The 27319-nt window shown below is 41.9% G+C and overlaps 1 protein-coding gene across 1 annotated transcript in view; it reads right to left on the bottom strand.

The window, feature by feature from the left end:
• LOC142757698 (uncharacterized) overlaps window positions 1–27319 on the bottom strand; it is a 246676-nt gene that overhangs the window by 101155 nt on the left and 118202 nt on the right. Inside the window, exon 5 of the mRNA XM_075860641.1 lies at window positions 18542–18698. Within this exon, the coding sequence (XP_075716756.1) occupies window positions 18542–18698 (157 nt within the window). The remainder of the gene's footprint in view (window positions 1–18541; window positions 18699–27319) is intronic.

Raw genomic sequence — 27319 nt, 5'->3', positions numbered from 1 at the left:
GTAGTGAAAACTCTGAGATGGGATGGCTCTTGGCTAAAAAAAAACGTCCTGGCTCGTTCCCTTGCCTTTTCCCCTGACTCGGGTGGACAGAGTTAATTATCTGAGTATTTCCGTCACGTTTTCTTCTTAGAGGGTATCTTTGATTATCGGAATCTGAAAATTCCTGCTCAGACGAGGAGTATTCAGTTTCAACTTGCTGATGTATATACATTTTTTAACTAAATTTAAAAAGGGTTTTCCCATGAGAGACATTTATGACATATCCACAGCATGCGAGCTACGCTATTTCCATAATTACCTTTCAGTTCTATGGGACTTACGGAGACAGCGTAGCTCAGCGAGCTACACTGTTTTCGTAACTCACTACCATATAACATACCCCCCAACCGTCCCGGATCCGGCTGGACAGTCCCGGTTTCTCACCTCTGTCCCGCCGTCCCGGCAGTCTGCAAAATGTCCCGCTGGGCGCTGCATCCAAGCAGCTGATTGCTGCTGACTGCAGCAGCGATCAGAAGAAGGCAGGAGTCTTGCGGCGGTGTTCTCACTGCGATTGATGCCGGCCCGGGAGTAGACCAGTCCAGTCACCTGACCTGTCATCTGACCTCACCGGTCAGGTGACTGGACTGGTCCACTCCCGGGCCGGCATCGACACCAGTGAGAATGCTGCTGCAAGACTTCTGACTTCTGACGGTTGGTGACGTCAAAAGCGGAGCGGAGAGTGGCAGCAGCAGGGCCGGCTACCTCTACCGCTCTCCGCTCTGGCAGCAATGTGGCACCTACAGGGGGACTATGTGTGGAGCTATTTACAGGGGGGCTGTATCTGGAGCTATCTACAGGGGGGCTGTATCTGGCGCTATCTACAGGGGGGCTGTGTCTGGCGCTATCTACAGGGGGGCTGTGTCTGGAGCTATCTACAGGGGGCTGTATCTGGCGCTATCTACAGGGGGGCTGTGTCTGGCGCTATCTACAAGGGGGCTGTGTCTGGCGCTATCTACAGGGGGGCTGTGTCTGGCGCTATCTACAGGGGGGCTGTGTCTGGCGCTATCTACAGAGGGGCTGTGTCTGGTGCTATCTACAGGGGGCTGTGTGGGGCGCTATCTACAGGGGGGCTGTGTCTGGCGCTATCTACAGGAGGGCTGAGTCTGGAGCTATCTACAGGGGGGCTGTGTGTGGCGCTATCTACAGGGGGGCTGTGTCTGGAGCTATCTACAGGGGGGCTGTGTCTGGAGCTATCTACAGGGGGGCTGTGTCTGGCGCTATCTACAGGGGGGCTGTGTCTGGAGCTATCTACGGGGGGCTGTGTGTGAAGCTATCTACAGGGGGGCTGTGTCTGGCGCTATCTACAGGGGAGCTGTGTCTGGAGCTACTTACAGGGTTGCTGTATCTGGCACTATCTACAGGAGGGCTGTGTGTGGCGCTATCTACAGGGAGGCTGTGTGTGCCGCTATCTACACTGGGCTGTGTGTGGCGCTATCTACAGGGGGGCCGTGTCTGGAGCTATCTACAGGGGGCCGTGTGTGGAGCTATCTACAGGGGGGCTGTGTGTGGAGCTATCTACAGGGGGCTGTGTCTGGCGCTATCTACAGGGGAGCTGTGTCTGGCGCTATCTACAGGGGGGCTGTGTCTGGAGCTATCTACAGGGGGGCTGTGTCTGGAGCTATCTACAGGGGGGCTGTGTCTGGGGCTATCTACAGGGGGCTGTGTCTGGAGCTATCTACAGGGGGGCTCTGTCTGGAGCTATCTACAGGGGGGCTGTGTGTGGAGCTATCTACAGGGGGCTGTGTGTGGAGCTATCTACAGGGGGGCTGTATCTGGCGCTATGTACAGGGGGGCTGTATCTGGAGCTATCTACAGGGGGATTGTGTGTGAAGCTATCTACAGGGGGCTGTGTCTGGAGCTATCTACAGGGGGGCTGTATCTGGAGCTATCTACAGGGGTCTCTGGTGGATGATTTTTCCATTGACCGGTAGCAGAGTTACACAACTGGAAAAAAAATCCCCATCATGTAACTCTGCTACCTGTCATTTGAAAAGTCATCAACCACAGGATCTCCCTCTTGACTTTCCTTGTTCTCAGCCTTTTGGTTTGTCCTGCAGCTGCTACTGCCGTGATGAGCAAATGTTATACCCAAGTTAGGAAAAGTAACACAAAGACGATATAACCTGAAATATAATATCTGTGATATCCAGACAGTCTAGAGATCCGCAGTGAGAATGCGCGTGTTATTTGCAGAAGGATCTGGCCGTGATTTGATGTGTTGATGCGGGATATTGGGCGTGGTTAGGGGGTGTGGTTTAAAATGTCCCTCTTTTACGAATTCAAAAGTTGGGAGGTATGATATATCCTTTTTCAAGGTCGGAATTCACCGGATTCAGCTGCAACACAGAGCGGCAGAATTGGGTTTAGGGGGTGTGGGTTCCAGAGGTGGGACCCGCATGTATCTGACATTTATGACATATCCTGTGGATATGTCATAAATTTCTCTCATGGGAAAACCCCTTTAAAGATCCTCTGTTCTTTAAAGCCCAGGGTATCCCTGACAAACTGGAAATGTTTCATCTCCTTTATATGTGCAGTGAATTTCTCAGTGGCTTGTTGCAACACCGTCTCCTTCCTCTCAAAATCAGGACTACTGACAATTTTTTTTTACAGACTTACTCCCCTCTTTAAGATCTTTAAAGCTACATACTAGGAGAATTTTTTTCCTCTTCTAATAGAATACTCATAAATCTGAGCGACGGCTCAATGTATTCTTTCTCCCATTTTTCCAGAAGATCCCCTGAGCGTAATTTTGATACTGGAATTAATGTAATCCGCAGGCCTCATGGTACAATTTGATGCTTGAAATAAGTCTCAATTGTTTGCACTTCCGACCACGACCTAATGTGATCTTTATAGGTCTTGGTCAGCTAATGAAATGAGGCTGTAATACTAAGATTTTGGGACGGAGACGTAAGCTCATTCTCTTAAAAAACTCTTATGACTCCACCTCCGACCAGTTTAGCTGTTAGGTATTTAGGAGGTTAAATTAAATAAACAGGTCGTAAGTGCTGGTGTATATAGGGCTACTAGCGATTTATCCGTAAACAAAAAAACAAGGTCTCCTGGGCACACTTGGTACAAATCCAATCAACACATAAACAGACAAACAGACAGACCGACACTTTATACCCGGGCAGCGCCGGGTACTTTTTCTATTATGTATAAATACGGATACTGGCTGGTGACCGGCTCATGCAGTTTTATGTGTACCACCCAATGTCTATAAAAATGGCTGGACTATTGTACAGAACAAACACTGTTACACTTTGTGTCTCCTTTATTTCCTCATAGATTGTAAGCTCTTGCGAGCAGGGTCCTCACTCATCAGGTCTGAATTGTAAATTAACTTTGTCACTATGTAATGTCTGATATTGTTTGTTTCATGTTCCCTCTAAATTGTAAAGTGCTGCGTAATATGTTGGCACTATATAAATAAAGATTATTAAATATAAATATATATATATATATATATATATATATATATATTCTAAATATATACAAGCAGAAAAAAGCCGCACTCAAAAAGGATTCAAAGCGTAGTAGCGGGAGCACAGCAGGTAATCCTGATCCAAGGATTATAAAATATTTGTGAAGAAATCCTGAAGCACTCCAATAGTAAAGGTTAAACGTGGTTTATTCAGTCAACATAATGATGTGATGCTACGTTTCTGTCCCATGCTTGAGAAAGGTCCCATGGAGGGACAGAAACATGGGATCACATCATTATGTTGACCGAATAAACTACGATTAGCCTTTACTATATATATATATATATATATATATATATCATACAACCCGAGCATATAACCTTGGTGTCTTTGTACCCAGTAAAGCAACGGTAATGTCAAATGATTAACTGAAAGCTTAGTGTCTCTAAATCCATGCTAAACTTTGTTGCTTCACGCTTAGTGAAGTCTAACATTTCCTAACTTAATAAACCACATTATTAATTAGAACTTAATTTTGTTTCCCTCTTATCCCATAACAAAATTGGCTTATCACTAATGGTAAATGTGCTAGTCTTGCAAAAGACAGAGTATATATTACATTAAAATGAAATTAATAGGCTTGCAAGAGCAGAGTGAAGGATTAATCCTTTCAAGCTTTGTATTTTGCAGAGCAACCAAAAAATATGTTCTTTGGTCAACGCTTCCTCTGCATAGCTATTATCTGAAAAATGCTCATTAAATATTTCTGAAAGAAAATTGAAGCTCTGATCATTTTCAGTCATGAAAGGGAAAGTAATCTCTGTAGCCCAATGATCTGCAATTTGTTAAAAATAAGTTGAGATTGAAAGTAGATGAAACTTTGGAAAAAAAAAAAAGCACAATAAAAGCCTATACTCTGTTGCTTCCTATTTAATTAGTGGTTCAGAACAAAATAAAAGTGAGTGGAAATCAATGGTTATGATTAAGCTTAAACCACTAATCTGGGGAAAATATTTTAATGAGTCAGTGAGGTTTAGTCCTTTGTAGTTGTCATGCAGATTAGAGAAATGCTTAGAAAAAAAAATCTCATTTTTTGTTCAGAGGCAGAAAAGCTTGGCAAGGTGATCTTATATAATATATTTCAAATCCAAGTTACTTAATATAAACCTAAATGACTAAATACAAATATTAATTGACATTGTACTCAATGGAATTGTTGCTATGCCTGGCTAAGTAACAGAAAACCATTATCATATCCTTACAGTCCTAGAGAAAGGCTTAAGGAGTGACTTGACTACAATAATAGCCAATTTCATATGGGTTTAAGCCGATTGTTTAGCAAAGCTGGTAAATTCTAGAGTTATAAACCTATTCAGCCCCCCTGAGAACTAACAATAAGCTTCTAAATAACAATATTTAAACATTTTTTTCTGTAATATTTATACTAATACTTTCCCCTGTTCTTTTATTCTATTGAACATCATCCCTGAAATATTATTTGGGACATAGTCTTAAAAAGCAATGTGAAGAAAGAAAACTACTGTACAAATAGTTTCCAAGCTTGAATACCTGAGTTACCTGCTATAGAATCTACTGATAACGTCGGAAGAAAAGTAGGAGTTTCTCATAAACAAAAAGTCCTAAAAAGAGTAAAGGTGGTTTTACAGTGGCAGATTTCTGCCGATAAATGATCGCCGATCGACGATATAGTACGTAGATCGGTGCTTGTTTAACTACATTTACATGGAGCAATTAGTGTACTGTATAAGGATGAACGAGATTGTTAAGTCCTATTGTCACGATGCGGGGTGTGGACCCACTGGGCCGTACCGCGTAGCAGGATGGTAGCTGGCCAAACAGGTAAGTACAGAGTTAAATAGTTCAGCGAGGATACCTGAGGCAATCGTAGATAGTAGCGAGGCAGGCACGTCCAGGCGGCGGAAGACGTCAGGAGAGGCGTAGCAAATTAAGCGAGACTGTAGCACAGCACGGCAACAGCACGGCACTAGAACTGGGTAGCACAGAAACAGGATACGGGATACAGGAACAAGGTACACTGGGAAACTGGAAGACACTGGGAGACCATTAGCACGACAAACTATGGGTAACAAACAACGCTCTGGCAAAGAGCAAGAGGGCAGAGCCCTTTTTATAGCCCAGGGCATCCTGGGCTAGATCGCAGACTTCCTGCAAAATGCACGCACTGGCCCATTAAGACCGTGCGCGCGCCCGCCAGAGATAGTGTCGATGTCCGGAAGTGAGTGCCGGCGCCTCACAGGAGGACAACGCTGCAAGCAGGTAAGATGTCCATGGCCACGGCCGTCGAGGATTGAGACAGAACGACGGACCGTGGCCATAGACGTGACACCTATTACATGGGCCGAGGTGGGCCAGGTAAACTGGAGCTAACCAACGAGACAGGTCGTTTGCTCTTTTCACATGGAGCTATGTTTGGCGACGAGTGATCGTTACTCAGATCGCTCGTCCCCCATACATTTTTTTCATGTCAGCAGTCCGTCTCGCTGTTTACACAGGGCTATGATCGGGAACAAGCGTTCTGTGAACACCCGTTTGCCCGATCATTGGCCCGTGTAAAAGGGCCTTAACACCCCATACAGTTTGCATCATTGACAGCAGGATATACCCTATTTACATGGGATTTGAAGGCAGTGAAAATTAAAGTGACTCAACAGATTGCAGATCCGGTGGTAGATTTTTTTATGCAGATTTTTGAGCCAAAGCCATTAGTGGCTTCAAAAGGAATGGGAAATATAAATTAAGAATTATACGTCTACTTCCTACCTTCAGGCTTTGGCTAAAAAATCTGCAACAAATTCTGAATCCAGCCTAGGAAACGACACACTATTAAGTTACTATAATAATACAAGCACAAAGCAGATTCTGTTCTTTCCCAGAATGCCTCTGCAGCATTACATGTGTGTATTTTATTGACAAGCAGCTGTACTAATCGCTGGTAATTGAATCCATTATTACTTAAAATAGGTGTGCGTTCAGACTTTAATCAAGAAAATATTGTCTCTTACAGTATATTATAGATATTATAAATCCACTTCATCAGCCTGTCTCTGATGACCTTATTCACACAACAATTTCATTTAAACTATGTTGCTTTAGTTGAAATGCAATGAATTTGAAAGGTACTACATACGGTTTTGAGTGACATATTTTAGAATCCAGCTAGACTATTAAATATAAATGATGTATTTTTTATTAGTACCTCTAATCATCAGATAATTCTGGATTATTTCCGGTCTTACCATTAGTATACGCTGCATTGTGCAGTCAATTGATGTAGTACAATCCTTATAGGTAACAAGTTTAGACATTAATGTAGCAGGTGACATAAGAAGTCAGAGGTAAATTCTTGAGTCATCTACGGCAGGTTTTATAAACGCTATGGACACAATATCATACTGCTGCAATGACAGTGACTTCTAATGACTTCAATGACTTCTAAAAAATATTGCTTAAAAGATTGTTTATAAAAAATAATGAGGCTAACATCTCTCTTCCTTCTGATCTGACTTCTGCAGTAATATATGTTCTGGGGTTTCTAAGTTTAGGATCATCAGACGTTCGTACATGAAGTTCCTGTCATGTCACTTCTTTTATGAATATGTTCTCATGGGTTCACACGACAGGAGTCAAGCAGTCAGTCTGTTGATAGTTCCATGGCCAGGGGCGTTGCTAGGGTCATATAGACATATATTTACCCCCCCCCCCCCGAAAAATATATATATATATATTTTTTAACATATATATCGGCGATAGCATATCTATAAGACTAAGGCTCATACATGAGTATCATGCATGATAGGCTTAGATACATGGTCCCAGCAGACAGTATCACACATGATAGGCTTAGATACATAGCCCCAGCAGACAGTATCACACATGATAGGCTTAGATACATGGCCCCAGCAGACAGTATCACACATGATAGACTTAGGGCTCATTCTGACGAGCGTGATTCTCGTCCGTGTGCTGTGAATTAAAACAATGCACAGCACATGGACCCATTGATATCAATGGGGCCATTCACACATGCGTGCATTTCACACAACGGGTATCCATTGCGTGAAACTCACTGCATGTCCTATATTGGTGCATTTTCACGCACCTAGTTGCCCAATGAAGTCAATGGGTGTGTGAAAACCATGGACAGCACATCCGTGTGCTGTCCGTGTTTCACGCATCAATTACACTGAAAAGAAAAAGACTTGCGAGTGAGTGAAAAACACACGCCACACTGATGCAAAATGCAACACACACGACCAGATTTACGTACATTTTTTATGGACTTAAATCTGTCACGCTCGTGTGAATTTAGCCTTAGATACAGGGCCCCAGCAGTAAGTATCCTTGTACTAAACCTCAGGGGCAAATTTGGCATTTCTGGGGCCCTAAGCAAAGTTATGTCTTGGGGCTCTAATCAAAGACACCTGTAGAGAGATCCCCACACAATGCCCCCTGTATATAGTGTCACAACCCCCCTGTATGGTTCCACACACAGTCCCCCTGCCATACATCCCCCTTGTAGGCAGTGCCATGCAGTCCCCTGTAGGTAGTCCCACATACCCACCTTGTCTCAGCAGACAATATCAAACATGATAGGCTTAGATACATAGCCCCAGCAGACAGTATCACACATGATAGGCTTAGATACATGGCCCAGCAGACAATATTACACATAATAGGCTTAGATACAGTGCCCAACAGTCAGTATCACACATGATAAGCGTTAGATACAGTGCCCCAGCAGACAGTATCACACATGATAGACTTAGATACAGGGCCCCAGCAGACAGTATCATACATGATAGGCTTAGATACATGGCTACCAGCAGACAGTATCACACATGATAGACTTAGATACAGGGCCCCAGCTAACATATGTTCACCCCCCCAAAAAAAAACATGTGTATGTATGTGTATGTGTATATGTGTGTGTGTGTGTGTGTGTGTGTGTGTGTGTGTGTGTGTGTATGTATATATATGTATATATGAGACAGCATGTCTATAGCACTACGACCCTATAGCTATGGATAGGATTAGAAACAGTGGCTCCGCAGACAGTATCACACATGATAGGATTAGAAACAGTGGCCCGGCAGACAGTACCACACATGATAGATTTAGATATAGGGCCCAACTCGCTGATATTGCGGCTCCAGCGCTGGACCCAGGAAAGGTAAGAATAATAATTGTTTTGCTTTTTTACATGTTACTAAGTTTTTTTGGTGTATTTGTGTTTTTTTACAGGTTCGATTCTTGAACTACGTCGGATTCGAGGACTACTTCGATTTTATACTCAGTAAAATGGTTAACGAGGGTTGTGTTGGGGGTTTATTATTTCAATAAAATATTTCTTCTATGTCTTTGTATTTTTTTCAACTTTATTACTATCGCCTGATTAATTACTGCTGGCTGATTGGCAGCGTCCATTACTAAGACGAGGCTTTTAGCCGGTGCAGAGGCTAACACTAACCCCCATTATTACCCCGATACCCACCGCCACCAGAGATACCAGGAGGAGCTGGGTACGATCCAGTACCCGACCATCTGTAGTGTAGGCTAAGCACTGGGGCAGCCGCAGGCTGGTATTATCAGGCCGGGAAAGGCCAAAAACAGCATCCCATCCCACCCTGGTAATGCTAGCTTGCTGCTGCTGTGTTGTATCTGGCTGGTTATAAAAAAAAAAATCTTGAAAATGTCTTAAAAATAAAAGGATGTTAAAAAAAGGATGCCAACACAAAGTAGACATATGGTTAATGTTAATTATTAACTATTTTCTGTGGTATGACTATATGTCTCAAAAGCAGAGAAATCTTGAAAATGTCAAATTTTTCCAAATTTTCTGTAGGTTTTGGATTCTGTAATAAACGTAAAACTTATGGATCAAAATTGATCACTAACATAAAGTACAATGTGTAAAAAAAAAAACAATCTCAGAATCACTGTTATTTCCACATAAAGTCACACATATCATATTTGAAAAATGGGGCTTGGTCTTTAATGCCAAAATAGGCTAGACACTCAAGGGGTTAAATAGAGTTTTTTTTAACTACAGCTATGTTCATCCTTATACCTTGTACTGGGAGATAAGATATATACAGTAAAATAATGACCTGTTACTATGGCTAGCAAATATGACTAAATAATAGAGAAATAAAAGATGATTTATTGATAACCCTTGTTGGGGACGGTTATAGAGCAGAGGAGGACACAGTTATTTGAGTGTTTTTGTTAGGACTCTGTCTATGGCTCATACACACTGCTCTATACCTTTACCCTACAAGGGTTAACAAGAAATTTCCTGTAAATTTTCTACCATATCGTGTTTTTTGCCACCATGGTTGTGAAGCTAGGAACCCCTTATTATACATCACTGGCAGGACAGGGAATGAGCGGCTGTGCTGGTAGTGACATATAATAAAGACCCCCAGTGCTCCAGTCCTGTCTCCCCCGCAGTGGTTGCACACTACAGAAGTACGGTACATTCAGACAGGCATATTCAAAAACAGAGAATTAATCTGAGCTCCTGATAGTATTTCTTTAGGGCTATGGCTTTGTTAAATATTGCTTCTTTTGTCTCTAATTCTAATAATATAGAGCCTGGAATACATGCGGCCCAGGGTCCTTTCACAAACCATTCCACTTACAACTTACTTGATTTGTTAATTCGTGTAACTAATTCCATGTGAAGCCATGAAGCTACGACCCAGACCACATCCCTTTATTGCGTGTATTAACCTGTCCTGCTATTTTTTTATGGAAAAGGCGGCAAACCTAATGTCGCTAGACTACAAGTACCATGTATGGCAGTCTGTATTATGTGAATAAACCAGAAATAGAGGTTTTGGTAACTGCCCCCTTGAGAGTTTAACTTACAGAATGTAGACTTTTGAGAAGCCACAGGGAATTTTACTTCACCACTGCTGCCTTCTCCATTATCAAAATTCTAAAAGGAGAGCAAATCCAGTAATAACATTAAGTTAGAGGATTGCTATTGATGAAATTCCCTAATAGGCAACTATAAAACGGTCTTGAACACCTTCTGTTTAGTATCTACAGCTCCTATGCATACCTGTGTCTCTCTATAGTTATAACTGACTACAATTAAACCCTGAGTCGTCTCATCCCGCAGATGCACTCCCTACAATCTATGCCTTACATCTTGTTAATATATATTTGTCATGGTAAAGCAAGAACTAGGGGCGGATGAATGTCAATATCACTGCAGGATCTGACTACACAAGAGTTTGTTTGTAGTATGTAACAATGGAGACACATAGGTCTGCTTAGAAGCTGTAGGCACAAAACGGTAGGATATTCTTACTCAAAACTATTTGCAAAGATGTTTTATTTTATTTCTATTTTTAAGATACATTGGAGAAAAAAAATGTTTGCAAAAGTAGACATAAACATTAAATTGACTCCAAGCCAGAACTTTAAAATATTTGTTTTTCCACAAAACTCAGTGTAGTTGAGTTGTAAGCATATAAATAGCATGGTATAGAGAGCAAAACTGTAGCCTACAGTAAAAAAAATAAATGCTTTTACTGTCCTGCCAAAATTAGATCAACTCAACACTTGTATAAGACTGAACGCTTCCAGAGATGATTGCTGTTTATAATGGTCATGTAGAGCAGGCTGTGCACAAAAGCAGCGTGAAAAAAGTATAAAGGCATCTGGTAACAGTTTGATACACAAGGTCTTTTCTTTGCAGACGAGCCATTTTTCATATTAATATTTTAATAAATATATCAATAAAATATAAATATTACAATGAATCACAATAGTGTAAACAGTGTTTGTTCTCGCAAAACATGGCAGCTTAAAAGTTTATTTAAACAAAACATTTTAAGGTGGAAGGAAGACCTCTTGCACAGCATTGCTCTGCCTGTATTAATTTACTACTAAAGGGGTTGTTCACTGGGATTAGGATTTACCGCAAGAGCAGAAAGTCACTGCAAAGAGTTCCTCTCACTGTAGATTACTTTACATGACATCTATTACTTGGTCGCCCATTGATTTCAGTAGATGCCACTTAATACTATACTTCCCTTACACAAATTTGTATGTGTCGGCGTCTTCCTCTGATGATAGCAGCTAGTCAGTGGAAATTCCAGCTTGTTGTTGGGGAAGCTACTCTAAAACAGGAAATTGTCCTTGCTGAACAGTCGCTTTAAAGTTAAAGTGTAACTAAATATTCAACAAACGTCTGACACGACATAGTGTCACATGTTGAAGTTTTGATTGGTAGGGGTCCGAGCACTGAGACCCCCAGCAATAGCTAAAACAAGACGGCAGAAGCGCTCGTGTGAGTGCTCAGCTGCTTCGTTTCTGTTCGGCTTTTTCCGGGAAAAGAGGAACAGAAACGAAGCGGCTTAGCACTCACACGAGCGTTTCTGCCACTTCGTTTTAGCGATTGGTGGGGGTCCCAGTGCTCCGACCCCCACCAATTAAAACTTCTGACATGTCACTACGACATGTCAGAAGTTTGTTGAATGTTTATTTACCCTTTAAAGGGTTTGTCCTGAGAAATAGGATTGATTGTCTATTATAGGGATAGGACATCAAGATCTGGTTGGTGGGGGTTTGACTCTCAGCACTCCCGCCGATCAGGTGTTTGAAGGGGCCGCAACGCTCGGATGAGCGCTGTTTCCCCTTCGATATTTACACAGCCCCATATTGTACAACACTGCCGCATTCCTAGTGGCAGAGCACAGTGTTACAGTTTTCTCGAATTCAAGTGAATTTTTTTTCACCGGAAAACCCCTTTAAAGGAAAGCCATGAACAAAACTAATATACTACGTTATGCCTAGTTCAGGGCTAGGCATTACAGTTTTGCTTTTTGCTTAGAGTGTTTATTTAACATGCAAGAAATACTATGTCAGATGCCGGTAAAGCCTGTAGAAAATTAATTTCTTGGGCTTTGTGTGTATGAAAGTCTAGGCAGAGAAACTTTAACCCTCATTGTATCAATAAAAGGAATAATCTTCCTCTATTAGGCATTCGCTCCTAATCTTGAATTAAATTAAACAATAGAAGGCTTTGTTCACACAGGGCAGTTTGATTACATTTTTGTGCTTAGTTTTTTGGCCAAATCCAGGTGTAGATCTTAAAAAGATGTAATGTATAAAGTGCTCCTTTTTTTAAAATTGAGCCACATTTTGGCTGATGTCATAACTGCCGCAGTGGTGTTAGTTCTAGGATTGCCATGGACAGGGGTGTTGCTAGCAACGGACCTCCGGAGCCCAATCCCCGGATCTTTGACAGGGGTCGCAGCAGTCACATTTGCAACCAGGCAGTGGTCTCGATTGCGACCGGGCCGCGGCCCCTGCACCGCGTCTATAGAAATTTACTATAGTAACTGAGGACTATGTCATAAAATACACGGGCCCCTGTTACTATAGTGATACCACTATACTTACAACGCTGGATGGTGTCGGGACATCTGCTGCACCGAAGAGCTGGGTAAGTGTAACATCATTACTGTCTGCTGGGGTCCTGTATCTAAGCCTGCCTTGTGGTAAGCTTAGATACAGTATCCAACAGGCAGCATCACACATGGGCCCATGTGTGATATGGTTTGTTGGACCATGTATCTAAGCTTACCACAAGGCAGGCATAGATACAGGACCCCGGCAGACTGTAATCTTATACTGTATAAGATTACTGTCTCCTGGAGCCCTGTATCTAAGCCTAACATGTGGTAGGCTTAGATACAGGGTCCAACAGACTAGGGATGTCACGATACCAGAATTTGGACTTAGATACCGATACTTCATGTAGTATTGCGATACTCGATATCAAAACGATACTTTTGCCAACAAAAACAATAAAAATAAATGTTCTTCCGTTTTCTTATGTGAGGCATGTGGTGTGATGAATATTGTGAATATTGAACCTCCACTTGCCTCACATTAATAGTAATTAATTCCATCATGTTCCTCAGTCATAATGGACAACATTGGGTTAATGTGTAAGGTACATTTATGGGGTTCATTATTATTAATGTGAGGCACGTGGAGGTTTAAAATTCATAATACCTCGTGCCTCACATTAATAAGTGAAAGAAAGCAGGTTTTTATTTTATAACGGCGTAAACATGAATGACGCTATAAATGTGTTATTACGGTCGTGACGATACAGAATATGTGTATATTTTATGTATCGAGACTTATTTTAATGTTTATTGTAATGTGTGTATGTTTTTTTATTTTATTTAACATTACTTTATTTATTTTTTTACTTTTTTATTTTTAAACTTTAATGTACTGGCATATATCTATATGCCAGTACATTAGCCTGTGTACTGATAGTACACAGGCAGTTTTTAGGACATACCTAAGTATGCCCTAAAAGGAAATATGGTCAGACAGCCCTGGTGTCCTTCAATGGACCCTGGGCTGTTTGCCCATATATGGTATGGCCCTCGATCGCATCACAGGAATTTCCTGTGAAGCGACCCAAAGGGCATCTCCCCTTCTAATTTTCCCATGAATGCTGCGGTCAGCTTTGATTGCAGCATTCAGGAGAATAGCGGTAGAGATGACAGGTTTCTCTGATCTCCGCCGTTAGAGCGGGGCTGCAGCTGTGTGATACAGCCATTGCCCCGGTCCTAACAATAAGTGCGAGGGTGCGGTCAGCATGAGGTGATGCGGCCGGCGCTTCACTAATGAGGCACAGAAGACAGAACATGGGGGTGTTTTGCAGTGCGCCCGCCATGTTCTGTCTTCAGTGCCGCCGCTCATTAGTGCAGCGCTGGTCGCATCACATCATGCTGACTACGCGAGCAGTTCTCAGGAGCGGGGGCAATGGCTGTATTACACAGCCGCAGCCCCGCTCTCATACATTCATGTATTACTATACTAAGCTGTGCGGCCGCACAGCTTAGTATCGAAATACATGAAATAACTGTATTAAACCGTTTGAGGATGCACGGTATCGAAACAGTATCGAAGTTTCGATGCATCGTGCATCCCTACAGCAGACAGTATCACACATTGGCACTGTATCTAAGCCACTGTGTGATGCTGTCTGTTGGACCATGTATCTAAGCTAACCACATGGCAGGCTTGGATACAGGACCCCAGCAGACAGTAATCTTATACAGTATAAGATTACTGTCTGCTGGGGTCCTGTATCTAAGCCTGCCTTGTGGTAGGCTTAGATACATGGTGTAACAGACAGTATCACACATGTGCCCTGTATCTAAGCCTACAACCTGTGTTATTAATGGGTTTTTTTTTGTGTTTGTGTTTTTTTACAGTTTGGTCGTTGGACTACGTCGGATTCGAGGACTACTTCGATGACAGCTTTTTTATTTTCAATAAAATGGTTAATCAGGGTTGTGTGGGGGGGTTTTCTTTCAATAAAATATATTTTTTCTTTGTATTTTCTTTTTTAAACGTCATTACTACCACCTTAGTAATGGCCGCTGGATGATTGACAGCGTCCATTACTTAGGCGAGGCTTAGTGTTAGCCGGTGCAGAGGCTAACACTAATCCCCAATTATTGCCCTGGTACCCACCACCACCAGGGGTATTGGGAAGAGCTGGGTATGATCCAGTACCCGACAATCTGTAGTGATGGTCAGGTACTGGGGCGGCTGCAGGCTGGTATTATTAGGCTGGGAAAGGCCAAAAATAGCATCACTTCTCACCCTCGTAATGCTAGCCTGCTGCTGCTATGTTGTATCTCGCTAGTTATGAAAATGGGGGGCCCACGTAATTTTTTATTAAATGGAATAATGACATCTTCGCACCGCTTGCGTCTTTGAATGGCATGGCAAGGCACCCTGCCATTCAGTGCCTTTCAACGACTCAGGCGGCGCGATGACGTCATTGTGCCGCTTGCATTGTTGAAAGGTGCGGAATGGAAGGGCAAGAATGTGCCTTGTCTTGCCATTCAGTGCCTTTTAATGATGCATCGTTCAGCCCCAGCAGACCTGCTCAGAAGAAAGAAGGCCTGCAATGCTAGAGGACGGCGTGGGTACGGGATCAGGTAAGTATGTAAAGTTTTTTTTCAGTTAAAAGTGTGAGTAGCTTTGTCTACAGGGGGCTTTATGTGGGGCACTATTTGCAGTGGCTATATGTGGGGCACTATCTACAGGGGCTGTATGTGTGGCATTATCTACAGGGGCCACTATCTACAGAGGGATCTATGGGGGCCGCTATCTACGGGGGGATCTATGTAGGACACTACCTCCAGGGGGGCACTATCTATAGGGGGCTCTTAGAGGCCACTGTCGCAGGGGGATCTATGTAGGGCACTATCTATAGGGGCTCTTAGGGGCCACTATCACAGGGGGGTCTATGTAGGGCACTATCTACAGGGGGCTCTGTAGGGGGCACTATCTACAGGGGGCTCTATGGGGGCACTATCTACATGGACTCCTTGGGGGGAACTATCTACAGGGGGCTCTATTGGGGGCAGTATCTACAGGAGGCTCTATGAGGAGCACTATCTATGTGGGGTACTGTCTGCAGGGTGCTCTATGTGGGGCACTGTCTACAGGGGACTCTATGTGGAGCACTGTCTACAGGGGGTTCTATGCGGGGCACTGTCTACAGTGGGCTCTATGAGGGGCACTATCTAGAGGGAGCTTTATAGGGGCACTATGTATGTGGGGCACTGTCTACAGGGGGCTTTTATGTGGGATACTATCTACAGGGGGTTCTATGTGTGTCACTGTCTACAGTGGGTTCTGAGGGGTACAATCTACAGGGGGTTCTACGGAGGCACTATCTACATGGGCACTGTGTGTGGGGGACACAGTGTATGATGCTATTATAATCAGGGACACAGTGTATGGTGCTATTATATTTAAGAGCATAGTGTGTAGCACTATGAGAATTTTATCTTTGTTTATAGGTGCGGAAATGTTTGAAAAGTGAGAAGCTGAAGACATCTGAGCGGCAAACTGCAGAAATGGGCCGTGGCCGGGAGAAGTCATCATAGAGTTCTGGACCGGATGGAGAAGAAAAGAGAAAAAGAACAACTAGAATCTGGGAAGACGTCACCTGTGAGTCACTCAATGTAAATGTTTATTCTGACTCTAATCAGTACTGTAGTGACCGTATGATCTGCAGCGGTGAGCGGTATGATTGTTTTTAATTCATTCTATATTTAATGGGAAACTGTCAGGTAGTTTTAATCCCTTAAACTGCCACCATGCGGTAATACATGACCTGACAATATTTCCAAACATTCCCTTTTATGTTTTTTTCAGATGCAGAAAAATATTTAAAATCAACTTTTAAATGACGCACACTATATGTTAATAACCCATTAAAGGGTCATGGGGCGGTGCCGCTATCTTGAAGAGTCACATAGTCCTGCCTCCAAACTCACCTTTCCATGCCTGATTGACATCCCTCTAGCTGTTATACATCAAAACCAGTCTCCTTCAACTTTTTCAGTTGCGCCATTGACTTGTACTCCTTAGGCACGCACCATACAGCGAGGTGTACTTTGCCTCGCTTCATCACTGCACCACGCATGCCAGGGGAGTACAAGGAAACGGCACCTCCGCAAGAGTTAGAGGAGGCTGCTAGTGATATAGAACAGCCAGGGGGATGTCAATCAAGATCTGGGGGCGTCATTTCAATTATCGCCTCAGGCAGCAGAAAAGCTAGAATCGGCCCTGCCAGCATGGGGGCATGCTGATTGGTCTCCAGCCTGGTAACAGAGACGGTCAGCTGTCAACGGCAACTGCCGTCACTGTGCTTTCACAAAGTGACAGTTTGTTTCTGCTCCGCAATAGTACGGCACAGATGTGCTGCAGTAGGTGGCGTCTGGCGTACTATTCCGGCGCAGGTCCGCAACAGGTTGGGTGAGGTTAGATCAGAGGCAGAGTGTGGTAGCCACATACAATATCCTAACATACGGGGAGGTGGGGGTTTTCACTCACATCTCTTTTCTCCTCCACTCTCTATCAGTGGCTGCTACTTTCATGAGTCCACTCATCCTCCTAACTAAGTTATGCTCCAACAGTCCGTGTGATCCGGCCCACGCAGGCAGAATTCACACCTCCGCCTTCTCTTTTCACCATGCTGCTGCTGCACACTGACCTCCTTCCTGCCGAGCTTACATGCTTCTGAGTCCCTGCAATCTGTGCATGCAAAATACTGGCAAATATTATTGGTGTTAAAAAACTTTTACCGGCACTGGCCTACTGATGATAATACTGACTGGGACAGTGGTTTACTGGCCGAGTGGCAACCCTAGCTGACAGTGCCTGCAGTGAAGCGATGTGGATTCAATATTACTATTAATAATCATAGAAATGTCTACAAGAGCTAATTCTGCTAATGACTTTAAATTAGGAACAGGGGTGGACATATAGTCCATGCAGCCTGTTCAGCTGCATAGGGACCCAGAGTGGGGAGAGGGGACAACTTTTGCCACAGTTGGTTTTAAAAACTCTGCATGTGTCTCTCATAGATTACACAGACACTGCAACATCCCAGTCAGCCAATCAGAGAGCCTCTATGATTGGCTGTGCTGCTCTGTTATTGGCTGATAGCTGATGATGCATTATCTGCGCATCTGAACAGTCTAGAGCCACAAATGGAGGAGCAAGAAGAAGGAGTCCTGCAGTCTTCCATACAAGGAGTTAAGCCCTTAACAGAGTTGACCCCTTTACTAACTACCCTAAACCACATTTTCATTAACCTCTTTACTGCCCTAGACCATCATGGTTGTTACCTATTGTTGCAAATAAAATTAGCACTATCAGAGATTTCTCCAGAGAGACTTTATGTTTTTACAGTCCTTATTTCAAATATAATGAGATGTAAGTTGTGCCAATGGGCCCACACGCTATTTCTGCACAGGGGCCCACCCCTGATTAAGAAATTGCTCATAATGTAATTCCATAATATAATAAAGAGGCTTAACACATAAACATAATGGTGTTATTAGTGTGTAATATATAGCTGCATGATTTGAATGGATTGGAATATGTAAAAATATATTCCTAAAAAAAATCTAGGGTTTCTTCTCTGCAGTCCAAAATGAAACATCCTTTGAACTCACCGATTTCAGGAGGAAGACATGTTATTTTGTTCTGAGACATATCCAAAACGTTCATATCTTCAAACATCTGAATATACTCCGGAATGGTATGTATTCGAGTTTTGTGAATATGCCATTCTTTCAGGTATGTCTGTTCTCTCAGGTAATCTGGTAGCTCCTAAGGGGAGAAAATTCAAACATTAGATTTTACATTTTATCAACATGACAACAATTATTTATTCTTTCCTTACAAAATTTATTGTCTGGAACTTCCCCCTTTTGTCAGTCTTAATAATAATGCATTTAAAAAGTATATGTTTTTGTTAAACAAGAAAAGTAAGGAGCATATGGATATTGAGACTCTTAGGCTGGGTTCACACATAGTTTATTGACGAGTTTTTTGACGCGGAAACCGCGCCGCAAAACTCGTCAAAAATGGCCCGAAAATGCCTCTCGTTGATTTCAATAGGAGGCGGGGGCGGTTTTCTCCCGTGAGCGGTAAAACCGCCTCACGGGAGAATGAAGGGACATGCCCTATCTTCGGGCGTTTACGCCTCTGACCTCCCATTGACTTCAATGAGAGGCAGAGAAAGCGTATTTCGCTGCGTTTTATGCCCGCGGCGCTCAATGGCTGCGGGCGAAAAACGTCACGAAAAACGCCCCGAAAATCGGCGTGCAGGGAGAGGAAAATCTGCCTCAAACTTCCAAATGGAATTTTGAAGCAGAAATTCCGCCTACAAAAAACTCTGTGTGCACATAGCCTTAAAGTTAAAACAAATTTAGTAAAATGGACGTGGTATGGCCATGTAACAAACTTGGGTCATTTATTCTTTCACTTGGGTCCCTCAAATGCTATTTTCCAAGGTGTGCTGTACATTATGGGACCTTAAAACCACAGAAAATAGCAAAAATATCATATTTTGTCCATGTTATCGGCTGTAAAGGAGAATTTGCCAAAACAACGCCCCCTCTATGATATTACTCAGTGCTTTGCAGCTATTGGCTGCAGCTGTACCTCACCGACTTCCTGCTCTGCCCACCCCCATGTATGCAGTCTGCACATAAAACTGGAAGTACTGAAAGCTCTTTGTTCTATTTTAGCTGCTTCCACCTGCATTTGGACCAGAAGTCAGATAGAATTATCTGGAAGGGAAAAAAGCTCTCTCAGTAACATTGAAATAATAAAACTAAAATAATCATTAAATATTGTATTAAAAGTGTTGCTTGGCATGTTTTTAGATAATAAAAGAAACAGGACCCCACAGAATATAAACCAGTTTATAATCTAATCCAAAATGCTAGGCATTAATGTTATGTATAGCATAGACTACATCCTACCCCTGCTTAATATCACCTGACCCATTAAAGTTCTGTGCTTTTTTAGGTCTCATAAATCAGAGTACGGTTAATGGATAGAAAGTGATACAAACATTAATTCACAGCAAGGACCTCCTAAAATAGAAAGTATTTGGATTGCGTCAATTCCAAAATGCACTTCCTGTCGGATTGGAAGTGATCGTGCATTACACAAACGGCTGATTGATTTCAATGGGCAACATGTAGTGCTTAATTTCTCCTGCATTGTCACTGTAGGGGAAATGAGGACTATCCAGACATTTCACCCAATGACAACTGATAGTATGGGGTCCCAGCAGTCGGCGACCTTTAGTTGCCCAACCTAGGCAGTGGGCATAGGCAATAAATCTAAGTCTGTAGGTCCCTATAGCTAACTGTGCATCCAGATCTTCTGGTGTTTAGCACATAATCCATTATCCCAACTTTATACAGCTGTTTCTGTCTTGTAAGCCCTCATCAGTACAAGATATGAAAACCATAGCTCTATAGAAATAAACTTTGAAATTATCCATGCAGACCCTGTAGTAATTAAATTTCCATGTAAAAAGTCAGTTTTCATCATATTCAAGATCTCTGGTCACTGTCAAGGAATGGAAACATCCTTGATCAATTCCAGAGGCATCCTCATCATGTCCTACTGGCCCAGCTTAAGGGCTTGTTAAATGTATTAGAGCTCTCTCTTGTAATAAGCCCTGTGTCAGTTGGACATGATCAGGACAAACTGTCAATCTTGAATGTATGATAGGTGCAAAACTTTGAATTATACGATGATTAAACTCACATAAAACCAGTAAATGCATTCAAAGGTACTAAGGTAACATCTGTATAAATGTGCATGCCATCCCTATATTTCGTAGCTTCAGGGTATGTTCACACGCTAGCTGTCATTTACGGCTGAAATGACAGCCTGTTTTCAGAAGAAAACAGCTGCGTCGTTTCAGCCGTAAATGCTCCTCCTCGTAATATACGAGGCGTCTATGACGCTCGTATATCTTGAGCTGCTCTTCATTGAGTTCAATGAAGAACGGCTCAAATTACGTGGCAAAGAAGTGCCCTGCACTTCTTTGCCGAGGCAGTCAATTTACGCGTCGTCGTTTGACAGCTGTCAAACGACGACGCGTAAATTACAGGTCGTCTGCACAATACGTCGGCAAACCCATTCAAATGAATGGGCAGATGTTTGCCGACGTATTGTAGCCCTATTTTCAGGCGTAAAACGAGGCATAATACGCCTCGTTTACGTCTGAAAATAGGTCATGTGAACCCAGCCTCAGTTTAAATACAGTATATGGGTAATTTAGTGGCAAGTGGCAAGCAAACAGCAGGGGGCAGAAAAGTGTACATTTTGGAGTCTAGATTATTTTAAACTTATGCATATTATATGGTAATAATTTCTTAATGAATAGCTTGTTAAAGCTGGTGAATTATACTTTTTTCTTTTACAAATGATTCGTAACAAGATACAATAGATCCGTTGGAAAAAACAGTTAAAAATGTTAGTAGCCCGTCACCTTGATGAATGATCTTTTATGATATAACAAGATTTTAATGCAGCACTTATTTGGGGGTTTATTTTGCATAGTCCTTGTTATTACTCATTACAAAGTCATACGAAGCAGACCTGGGCTGTAATATTTCTGCTAGCCCACATTTACTAGTGGGTCAACTAATATTGAAGGTATAACCTTTACTTATTTTGCTTTACTTCATATCTCCCTCTATACCTCAGGGTTGTTCTTATTATAAAAATCACAAGGGACTCTAATGAACTGAAAATAGCTACTTTGAAAACATTGACTCATACATTTTATTCCATCCGCTAGTTTACAGTATTCCTTTAAAAAGTTTCTAGAATAAAATAGGAATTTCTTTGAAGTTGAGAATCATATCCTGTAAAACTTTCTTTCATTATCAGCATTTTTTGTGATTTCTTGTGGCTGCATATTTTTCTAGGCATTAAAACATATTTACTGTATTAACATACCAATAAGCCGAAAACACATATTCCTTTATATGAAAGATTTGCTAAAAGTGGGTACAGATATTTCATTAATCTATCCATCTAATTCATGTTCTTTGTATATGGGACTTATTTAGTAGCAGCTAGAATACCTGCTCATCAAATGAATAGAAATATTCTACAATCTGAAGATATTTTAAATAAGGTTATTTTGGTTGGTAGAGCTTCATCTAGCCAAACAATATATATAATGTTGGTTCTTAACCATAGTTCCAACTAATCTAAAATGGGCTTAAGTACATGAAGTAATACCCCTATATATAGGGTGATATAGAACTAGGTTTGAGGAAGAAGCAAGTTAATTGGTGATATTATATCAATGGCCTATCTTTAGGATAGGTCATCAATATCAGATTGGTGGAGGTGATATCATTTCCTTTTAAATCTATATGTTAATACATGTATTGGATAATATTTTCTTTTTCAAGTTTCGTTACTAACAAAACATAATATTTCGTCTTCCTTCGGCTTTTATCAAATCAACAGCATTTAATATTTGTTGATCTAGAGTCTGAACAGCAATAAAGTAGGAAGTATTTAAATGAAGTCACGTAATACTATTACCGAGCCTGCATTGCATCATGTAACATGCTGATAACTCCAATTATGTGAAATGATACAAAGTTTTCCGATAGCAAGTAGAACTCTGCAACGGGGGGGATTCCATCCCCACTGCTTCTGAATCAGCATGATACTCTATTTGCTGATTACCATGTCCCTGGATAGAGTATGTCGGGTACATTATTCTTTTTATTTTTGTTTTTACATATTTGCGACCTCGGATGAAAACAAAATTTGATTTTTGCTCTAGAGCTATACATGATGATCATGAAATAGTCACTCTTATTTCTGTATGTTAAAATGCTTCCCCATTCAACGTATCTAATGCTGTTACAGATACATTTTAGAATATTTTTATGTGAAAATTTACTTAGGCTGCATTCACATCTGCCAAGACAACCTAACCAAAAACCTCGCACCATAGAAATGGCATGTAGTGGGGTCCCCTATAGCAATAGAACCTAACAACGAACCAGATGGGACATATCCCTTAAGAAAATATTGTACTCAATATAAAAAGCACAAAGAATATCTTTATTAAATATAATGACAAAATAGCACAGTAATAGAAAAAGAGAGATAATACAGCATATACGGAGACATATACAGCAGGGTCAGATAGAAAAGACCATGACCAACAGAATCAACCATATACTAATGATCACTCACACGCTCAAATAATATCCGATAATAACACAAGCCCAGGGGTGTGTAATATAAATCCCACATGTAGCAAATAAGAATGAGAAGGTGGCCTGTACAATATCAGAACCTGTACAAAAAGGGGAGGGCAGGATAACATGTGGCAGCATGCATATAATGATAATACGTCAGAGCCAACACAGAAAGAGTGCAGCTAAATCGATATGTATACAATAATACGTATAAAGACAGCGCAGTATAACTAAATAGATATATATATACTGCTAAATAGGAGTCAGCACAAGAAAAGAGTGTAGCTATTGACGTATATCAAGAGATAGTGTAGCTCAGATAGCTATAGAAAAAAATGCAGCTGCCATAGTTTAGACAATATAGCCCAAAAGTCAGTATAGGTTTAGCAAAAGCACATACACATACCCTGAGACATGTTGAAAGAGCGTGGAGGATCAGAAGATCTGGATGAACAAGCGCCTCGACGCGCGTTTCGCCCGATAGACCGGCTTCGTCAGGAGGCTAATTTAAAATGGTATTCCAGGGTTATAAATAGAGGACATAAAGTTAGGCTCACCTGTGATGAGCGCAAATCGGCGCTCAGAACACACGCCCAGTGACGCCCACATCACGGGACGCGCCGCGCGTCAGATGGAGAGGACGCCGCATGATGAAAGATCACCATAGCGACGTAAGACGCTAAGCGGCACTCCCGGATGTAGGCCACACTGCGCATGCGCAACCGAGCGTCTGTGCGGACACCACAGGGGAGACAACAAAAACAACACTAACACAATGGCAGTTTAGGAGTGGGGAGTAACTACGAGAATGCAATACATTCAACGGAATCTAGCAATAGAGGATACATATAGATAGAACAGGATGTAAAAAATACACAAAATACCGGGGGTCGCGTAACTAAAAGTGATAAAATAAAATAGGACGGGGGAAAGTACACATATAACAAGACTGTGCACAAAAGGAAAAAGTAAGTGGACTGTGATCCAGTAGAAAAGTGAAGCAAATATAAAAAAGGAGGGGGGGGGGCATTTAAATAAAATAATAAATATAATATATCGTGTGAAAAGTGGTATACATGAATGTGAATGGGCAATTCCCAAACACCCTATAAGAATAAATGTACATAGTACAAAAATTAAATAATGAAATGGTGACAAGTGAATACATATATATATATATATAAATAAATATACATGAAACAAAATACATCAAAATGTTTAAAATACATCAATATACTCCATCCTATATATCCCACTATATATAACAGATGGAAAGCCGACAAAGTGGAACCCAAAATATAATAATACAATGGAATCCACAGTATCGGCAAAAATACACACATATAGATACATTGGTGGATGTACAAAATGCTGCAACATCAAATATACCAAAAATAGATATAAAGTGCTACACAATATATATAAAAAATACATATATAAATAGAAATATATTCTTATATAGTTAGTTGAAAAACGCAGCAATCGCTCCAAAAAAAGTTTTTTTAGAAAAATACACACATTGGCAAAAATGATACAACAAATACATAATACATCAAAATTACAATATGTGTATAACTTCTCCACTTCTGGTTTGCAATAAAGGCCATATGCGATCCTCGTAGACATATAGAGAAGTAGACCCACTCACTGGACAAGATAAACTGCAATATACAAAAGTAAGTATAAAACACAAGAAAAAAACCCTAGAAAAAATAAAATTCACGCATGGTTAAAAAGATTACAAAAAAGGCCTAAAACTAGTGGCTTCATTTAAGCCAGATGGAGCTACAGTATTAAGTAACGTGATCCACTTCATCTCTTTTCTTAATAACGCCACACGTACATCCCCACCTCTACAGCCCAAAGAGATCTTGTCAATTCCACGTACCTCAAAACCTTTTGGATTACAGGAGTGGAACTCGCGAAAATGCCGGGCAACAGGCTGGAGTTTGTCAATGTCCACGACAGTAAGTGCCGATTTAATCTTACTCACGTGTTCCAGCACCCGCACCTTCAATTGCCTGGTAGTCATACCAACATAAATAAGCCCACACGGACAGGTAGCAAAGTACACCACAGCCACGGTATTACACGTGATGTGGTAGACAATTTTATAATCTTTCCTTCCACTTGAGCTATAAAAGTTAGAGGTACGTAGAATATATTTACAGGCAGAACAATGGCCGCAGTTAAACGAGCCCCAAGGAGGGCCTCTACTCCCAAACGGGTTGGGGGGAGCACTAGGAATGTAGTGACTCGCAGTCAGAAGGTCCTTAAGATTTTTAGACCGCCTCCAGGTAATGGAGGGATAACTGGGTAAGACCCCTGCCAAGTCGCGATCAGTGAGAAGGACCCGCCAGTGCTTTTGCAAAATATCACGAATCTCAGTCCAATGAGGGTTGAAAGTAGTGATAAATCTGACATTCTGATCTATTTTGTGTCTCTTGGGTCTACTCACCAGAAGTCCATCGCGAGTTGAGTTTTTAGCTCTTAGATAGCCTTTCTTAATGACCCTCTGACTGTACCCACGACTCTTGAATCTGGCTGTAAGATCCAAAGCTTGACGCTCAAAGTTGCTGTCACTGGAGCAGATACGCTTTGCCCTCAAAAACTGGCCCACGGGTATGGATGTTGTAACCTTTGGGTAGTGGGCAGACGTAGCATGGAGGAGGGCATTTGTAGAAGTTTTTTTTCTGAAAATATCGGTAGAAATAAAACCGCTATTATCTCTGCAAATCCTGATGTCCAGAAAGTCAACGCAAGTGAAGCTAAACTGCCACGTCAATTTGATGTTGATACCATTCCTATTAAGGGAATTGAGGAAAGATTCCAAGCTAGACGTGGAGCCCTGCCAGATGAATAGAATATCATCTATATACCGTGACCACAGGAGCACTGAATCATGACCCGGAGTCTGCTGCACAGTCTCCCACTCCCACAGCCCCAAGAACAAATTAGCATATGAGGGCGCACAAGTGGCCCCCATTGCTGTGCCCTGGAGCTGTAGGAAGAGACGGTCCTTAAATACAAAAAAATTGTGTGTTAGTGCAAAGTCGAGAAGGCATAGAATAAACTCAACAAGATCCGGGTCATGATTGGTCATCTGTAAAAAATGTCTAGATGCTCGGATCCCGTGGTCATGGCATATAGATGTGTACAGGGACTCCACGTCACATGTAACAAGAAGCATGTCATCCTCAAGATACAGCCCATCAAGACGTTGCAACATATCCGTGGTATCCCTAATATATGACGGCAAAGTTTCCACACATTTCTGTAGATAAAAATCCACGAATCTGCAGATGTTCTCACATAAGCCTCCAATCCCTGACACTATTGGGCGCCCGGGAGGGCAGATGACATTTTTATGCACTTTAGGCAGTAAATAAAAAGTGGGCTTAATGGGAAAGTCCACGGAAAGACCATCTCTTAATTTGGAGTTGATAATATTTGAATCCACACCACGTTGCAATAAACTATCTAGTTCTGCTTTAAAGGCTAGCGTAGGATCCGATGGTAACCTACGGTAACATTGGCTCATATCTAGTTGACGAAAGGCCTCACATTCATACATCTGTGCCGGCCATAATACAACATTGCCCCCCTTATCAGCTGGTTTAATAATAACATCCCTAAGTTTTCTAAGTTCCAGAACAGCCTGCCTCTCCTTATAGTTGAGATTGCATGATGTCCTAGACTCGGAAATACTTTCCAAATCCTTCTTGACTAGTTTGAAAAAAATATCCACTGAGGGGCATAGAGTGAAAGGGGGGAAATGTTGGGAGCGGCGGCACAGATGCATGGGAAGTCTGGGATCAGTGTGAGCCTCCTGTTCCTCTAGAAGTGATAGAAGGGCATCAAATGCCTGTCTCTCTGCCGGGGAACCCATAGCAGCACTATAATCCCTTCTACCAAAATGTTTTTTAAACAGTAGTTTTCTAGAAAAAAGAGCCAAATCCTTAATAGTAGTAAAGAGATCAAATTTACCCGTAGGGGAAAAGGACAGACCCTTTTGCAAAACATTTATTTGGGAGGACGACAAAGTATGGGAAGAGAGGTTAATTACCTTTAGAGCCTCCTGTTTCTCTTGACCCTGTTGAATACCCCTCTGGTCTTTCTTTTGACTGCCGGGGTTCTGGGGTCGAACAGGGGGTCTCCATCTCCCGTGGCCTGAGGTTTGTCTAAAAA

The sequence above is a fragment of the Rhinoderma darwinii genome, chromosome 1, assembly GCF_050947455.1.
Source record: "Rhinoderma darwinii isolate aRhiDar2 chromosome 1, aRhiDar2.hap1, whole genome shotgun sequence".
Taxonomy (NCBI): domain Eukaryota; kingdom Metazoa; phylum Chordata; class Amphibia; order Anura; family Rhinodermatidae; genus Rhinoderma; species Rhinoderma darwinii.
The sequence above is the reverse complement of the archived record's forward strand: the minus strand, read 5'-3'. Positions and strand labels throughout refer to the sequence as shown.